Below are 6291 nucleotides of genomic sequence, written 5' to 3'. Positions count from 1 at the left end.
GAGACCTAAATTGAAACATGGTGGGTTTAAGATAAAAGGGACTTATTCCAAGTAGGGATAGATACACTCTTAACAGATCACAGCTGGATATACTGAAGTCACATCCATAGAAATTATGTTTACAATGCATAAAAATTATTACAAAAATATAAGGTCAAAAATGTCTAGCACAGAAGAGATAGAGAACAAAGACTGGCAAGAGAAGACCACTGAATTGTGACTGACTTTGTGTCATTACTAATTTAAATAGATTGGTGTACAGAAGAAGTCAGACTTTAGGAAGGGGGATTATGATGGCTAAGAAACAGGGGCAGTCTACCCATGACAACATGTAAGGAATCCTTCATGCAACAAGCATGTGAGTATCCACTAGGTACCAGATACTGTCCTAGGGTCAGCCAGGAACATAACATCCCTGCCCTCATGGTGCTTATGTTCTATCTCGTTGGGGAGACAGACAAAGAAAAAATAAGCAAGTTACCTTTCTGAAGTTAGGTAGTGATAAGTACTCTAAGCATTAGGAAAAAGAATAAAGCAGGATAAAAAGCAGGATAAAAAGAATAAAGTATGATGGGAAGGGGCAGGTATCTGAAATGCTATCTGGTAATCATGGAAAGAACTCTAACAGAACTTTAATTACAAGGAGGTGAGGTGATGAAATCAATGTTTGAGTTGTAAAGGCTTGAAAGCATTCACTCAAAATATCTGCTGCCTATTAGACTAGGCACTGTATTGGTGCTAGAGGAATGACAGTAAAACATTCATATTTGAAGGTATTCAAGAATCAGTGCACACTGAGGGGAAAGCTGATGACTTCAGATGCACAGAGAAAGTACAGAGGGAAAGGCAAGGATCCTGCAGAAGAAGACAAAAGAGCTTGACCACTAGATGATCTTCACTTCTGAAGGCATTTTCAACTGTATCAGAAAAGTATAGATGCTGGAGCAGTGATATGCTTAAGGGAGGAGAAAGAAGCGAAGATTTGTATCAGGCTCAGCAACATCCATTCAACAGATAAACAGCTGTTTATTGGGCAAGACCTACTGGATGCTTGGCTCTGTGTTCACAAGAGTGAGCAAAGACACGTGGGCACCTCAAGGAGGTTCAAGCCAGACTGTCTCTGTTAATACCCATCCCAAAGGGATCGAGCTAGAGCAGGTGATGGGAGTAGGTGGATGAGAAAGGGATGTTGAGGCTATTACCCAACTGGGGCCAGACTAGAGATGAGTGTTCTAAACCTTCCCTACGGAACAGCAGCACTGAGAAGCTATCACAAGGTGGAACCACTGCTGAGGATGGTTGGTGCAGGTTCAACAAAAGGGTAGATTAGGTAAGTAACCATCAAGTTTGGTAACTGTGGTGCCAACTCCACCCCACAGTCACCATATCCATATTAAAATCATCTGTCTCCCCGGTTGTGAGTACCTTGTAGGACTTGTACCTTCTTTAATCTCTCTGTTCCCAACAACTAGCAGATAATGGAGGGTCAATAAATGTTTGACTGAGGCCCAGTTTTAATAACCTGCATAAAACAGGGGGGAGGAGCTAAATACCGAGGATTTGATGGGTGTGAGGCCAGATTCCTGCTAGGTTGGACAAAGCTGTTACAGTTGGTGGACACATGTACAAGAGGACAGATGATCAGTGATTCTGCATCCAACCAGCTGGACAGCCCCGAAAATCACTTCAATTCTGAGTCTCAATTTGTAAAATGAGGGGGTTGGAGCAAATCAGAGGTTGCAGACCTTTCAGAGGAGGAAAGGAGATACTTTTCATTATGCTGAAGCCTGGGCAGTGTGTGTATCTTTGCTGTTGAGGTAGGGGGTACAGGATACCCCTTTGGCTGTGCTTCCAATGGAACATACAACTGGGATGGCCACCAAGACAAGGACTTTGGAGGGTTGTCAGCAAGAGAGGCCCAATGATGATGTGGCAGGTAAGGAGACAGAGGTTGTGGGAGGGGCAAGGCCAGCAGGGAGCAGTGTTAATGAGTTTTACAGATCTCAAGAGGTGAAAGAAGGAATGGCCCAAGGAAAGACTTCAACTGTGAAAGAAATATCTGTGCTTTCAAGGTGGTTGTTCGTATCTGGCTTGTACACACCCATGCTCCCTTGCACACAATAAGTCAAGGAGAAATAGATTTCATACCACCTTAATAACTATAAAACTAATTTAAGAGCTGTAGGAGAAATAATTACCCATAATCAAGACCACCTTTAGCCTTTGAAAAGTGTGTTATTTACCATATTTACAGAGTGCTATCAGACTGTATTTTGAGCTCCTGAGAAGTTTTCATTTAGGATCAGTAGAAATACCTGACATTTTCAAACCCCACAATTCCCCAGCATTACAGGAAAACCCACAACCTTTGCAGAAGGGAATGAAAAGCCAATCCAAAGGAAATTTTCCAGTTCTACAAAAGAAAAACAAATAAACAAACAAGAAAACCACAGAGCACTGAAACATTTCTAGTTGAACAACTTTTCACTCAATCTTTAATAACATCATTCTGAAGCCTTGAAAAGTATTAAATTATACATTCTATAGTTCTGGTGATAGCAACACCTAAAACTTATTACAATTTAAGGCCGTAAATGAGAATTATGACTTTTATGTCAAATTTAAGGAAGCTAAAGTCCAGACAAAACCATGTGTTTGAAAATGCCTGCAAAATAATAAGTGCCTGAGGAAACTAGATGACTTTTCTGCTTCTAAGCTAAATAAAGCCTGGAGGGGGGTTGGGGGGGGGCTTTGCACAGAACCTAGTTAGGATAATCCCCGGGACTACACAGAGCAAACCCTCCAATCAATTCCACACGAACCAAGGAAAGTTAATCCAAAAGAATAACAACACGTTAGATATTGAGAAAAACGCAAGAGTTCTGTCAGCGCTGGAGAACACACCAGGTCATTCTAAAAAGCCAGAACATTTGATTAGTGTTTCTGTGACAATGTCTAGGCTTTGTGTTAACTAAAGGACAAAAAATGTACCTGCGTGCCAGCGCTCAGGCCTTCAGCTCCTCTCCTCCACTCCCTGAAGCCTCCCTGCTTCCTGCACACCTTTGGATTATCGCACATTGACTTCCTGCACACCTCTGGATTTGGGATACTTTCTTCTTTAAGGGTTACTCAAGCTAAGTTCCTGAGACAGGCTCGAAGGTTAAAAGTTTGCAGTCCTCAGCCCTCCATTAAAGCAGAATCAGCATGAGTGGCTTGACAAGTTCAGCCACGACACACTGATCGATTTGTGTAAACAACTGTGAAGAAGTAACGCATCACTGCTAGGACAGAGTCAGCAGGCTGAAAGCGGCGGCTGCGGGAGAGGCGGCTGCAAGGCTGGCCCGCCGGGCAGAGCCTCCGCTGACATTCACCGCGGCGGCTTCCACGCAACAGGTTCACGCCGGCCGGGCCCAAACGGCGGGCACCTGGGCACCTGCCCACAGGTCTCCAGGCGCGACTCTCCTCCGGCACCCCACCCCCAACCTCGAGGCCGCTCCCGGGGCCAAGATAGGCCGGCCAAGCTACAGCTCTTACCAGCCCGACTCAGCCGCGATAAGGCCCGGAGCACATTCCTCGCAAGATGCCGAGATAGTACGGCTCACTCGTGCACTGCCTACCTCCTCCCGGACCTGCCCTGGCCAAATAGGAGACACTCCTCGGCTAATGGTCGGGGAATGCGGGGTGAGGGGACTGGCCCCTGCTCGGTCCTTCCAGCAGAAAACAGCGCGAGCCACCTGGCTCCTTACCTGAGCCGGCACAAGTGCCAGGTATTATTAGTACCTAGACATGTTATCTAAATTACTTGGCCAGCCGAGAATGTCTCCCCAAATCGCACAAACTCTAGGTGACGACTTGGAAAACCTCAAGTCGTTCGTATAAAATGAAAAACAAACTTTTACCAGCGGGGGGGGGGGATAAAAGGAGAAGGAAGCAGGTGAATGCAGGTAAAGGTGGATCCTGCTGTGGGACCTGCTGGCCGGGTCTGGAGATGGAAAGGGGGACAAGTGGAGAGGGGAGGGGACTACAGGAGAGGGGTGAGGAGGGGGCAAGGGCTGGCCAGGCTCCGCAGCGCGCCCCCAGGGCGGCGCTCAGGTGGGGCGGACACTCACCTCCGGCAGCTCGCGGAGCTGGTTGGCGTCCAGCAGTAGCTCCTCAAGGCTGCGGGCGTAGCGGTAAATCTCCTCGGGGACATAGACCAGCGAGCAGTGGCGCTTGTCGATGGTCTCCACATGACGGTTGCACCGCCACAGGGGGATGCAGTGGAACATCGCCGCCCCGCCGCCGGGTCTTGAGCCGCGGAGATACGGGCTCCTAGCCCGCTCCGCCCGGCGGCTCCGCTCCGCCCGCTGCTCACTCCGCGCTCGTTGGCTACCGTGCTCGCTCGCTGCTCGCGCGGAGCTTCGCGGTCCGAAACGCTCCCAGGAGCCTCGGGCGGGAGCCAAAGCCTCGTCCCAGCGCCCCCGCCCGCCAACCGGTGTGTCCCCTCCCACCCTCCAGTCTAGCTGCCGACGCCGCTGCTACTGCCGCCCAGAGCTTCCTACTTGCTGCCGCCGCGCGACTGAGCATGCGCGCCAGTGAGCGCGCGCCGAGGGCGTTCCCCGGCCCGGGGATGCTCCGCTCCGGGTTTTCCTAGCGACCTGGATCCGGAGAGGGTCGAGGGACCTGCGGGCCCAGTGCTCACGGTCCCCCAACTCAAATTGGAACTTAAGAAGGGTCGGTCCCGATGAGGAAGTCAGATTCGATAGGAGACTAGTGCAAAGATCAGGCTGAGGGGAGGCAGTCTAAGGGGAGCAGAACAACGTTGATTTTTAGTTTTACTTAACTCTGCTCTCCTTGCTCCCCTTCCCCAAAACAACTTTTTCTTCCGGGGTCAGGCAGGACCGCCCCGAAGCGTACTTTGTGCGCAGTGGGCGCCCCAAGCTACGGGATGCGGCGTGGTTTGGGGGTGGGGGTCCCCACCGCCCTGGCCGCTGCTTTCTTGGCCAGTTGTGTGCCCACCGTTCACAGAAGCGCCAGGAGTGTGAGCCCCGCGCGGCGGCCAGGCCCTTGCCTTGGCCTCTGGTCCGCGGGCACCGCCTGCAGGCTCTGTGACCTGGGAGCACATCTTCAGTAATCATTGTTTATATACATAATTGAAGGAAACCCCCCTCCTCATACCACCAAAAGCATAGGAGTCGGAGAACCTGTGAGATTCCCATATGTGGATGCACCCCGTCAGGAGCCCAAACGTACAAATGAGCTGGTAAAGGTGAGTTTCTGAGCCTGTTGCGCCTCGCCAGATATTTTGGCTCCTGGCGACTAGTGTGGGCTAGAGTGGAGGGATAAGCGGGGGAGGTGGGGCAGAGACTGCCTGGTTAGCACCCTCCATCCGGCTCCTGTTGTCTGCTCCAATACCCAGTCCGCTGCAAAAGGTCGATTGCAAACCAAGAAGGGGTAGCTGGGAAGACCCTGAAAGGAATGGATAATAATGATTGTTCTCTTCACCCGGGTCATACCCAAGGATTAGGGCCAGAACCCTGAATTTTCCCTTTCTCCTGTAACTCTTTGTATCGCACTACCTCGTAATAAGCAAACTGGTTCCTTCCAAAAGGGTTGCCGACCAGATGAAAGCCAGCCACACTTGTGAATTATTTCTCGAGATCTACTCTGACCCCCTTCCCGGCTGCCCCCTGGTCCTCACAGTTTCCCCTTCAAGTGTACTCAAACACCAGATTCCACCTGTGGCCTCTGCCACCCCCATTCCACCCCACCCCATCCCCTGCCAGCTGCCAAAGCTAACATCTGGAGCCACAGAATCTATGTTTCTATAGGAGACTGAAAGCTGAGCATGCTCAGTGACCAAGGTAAATTTTGGTCTGAAACTAGTTTATGCAAGGCATATGTGGCTCCACAGGCTCCTCTTAGTCCCAACTGTGCACAGGACAGTTTCCCCAGTGTGAATGGACAGGGGACTCGTCCTCATTTCAACCCTACTAGGAAGGCTCTTTTCTTCCCAATCAGTGAGGTTAGATCTCAGTACTATTGCCTGTCCTTTTCATTTCTACTCCAGCATTATCACCTTAACTCTTTAAACCCAGGCAGTCCCTAAACCCCATTGCCCTACCCGCTTTTCCCTCTCTTTTGTTTGCCCTATTGTGATTCCTACATTCTCAGGAAAGGCTATCCGGACTTTTGAACCGTAGCCACTCTTCCTTCATTCTTGCATTCCAGAAACCCATTTTGTGCCACCTTAGTGGAAAACTGTGGTCCCTGACTGAGAGACTGAATCTGCCATGGTAAAGCTAGTCGCTG

At 50.0% G+C, this 6291-nt stretch overlaps 1 protein-coding gene across 2 annotated transcripts in view; it reads right to left on the bottom strand.

Annotated features, from left to right (window-relative positions):
- The window catches only part of LRRC1 (leucine rich repeat containing 1), a 135937-nt gene extending 131397 nt beyond the window's left edge, over positions 1 to 4540 (bottom strand). Inside the window, exon 1 of one of the 2 annotated variants that reach the window (XM_019668109.1) lies at positions 4110 to 4540. In XM_019668109.1, coding sequence (XP_019523654.1) covers positions 4110 to 4268 — 159 coding nt within the window. In that variant the 5' untranslated portion in view covers positions 4269 to 4540. Of the gene's footprint in view, positions 1 to 2991; positions 3196 to 4109 lie in introns of those variants that run through there. The other variant, XM_019668110.1, reaches the window with a different exon arrangement.
- Between the last annotated feature and the right edge of the window lie 1751 nt (positions 4541 to 6291).

This window comes from Hipposideros armiger, unplaced genomic scaffold, assembly GCF_001890085.2.
Source record: "Hipposideros armiger isolate ML-2016 unplaced genomic scaffold, ASM189008v1 scaffold_516, whole genome shotgun sequence".
Lineage (NCBI taxonomy): Eukaryota > Metazoa > Chordata > Mammalia > Chiroptera > Hipposideridae > Hipposideros > Hipposideros armiger.
This window is presented reverse-complemented; position numbering and strand designations above follow the sequence as displayed.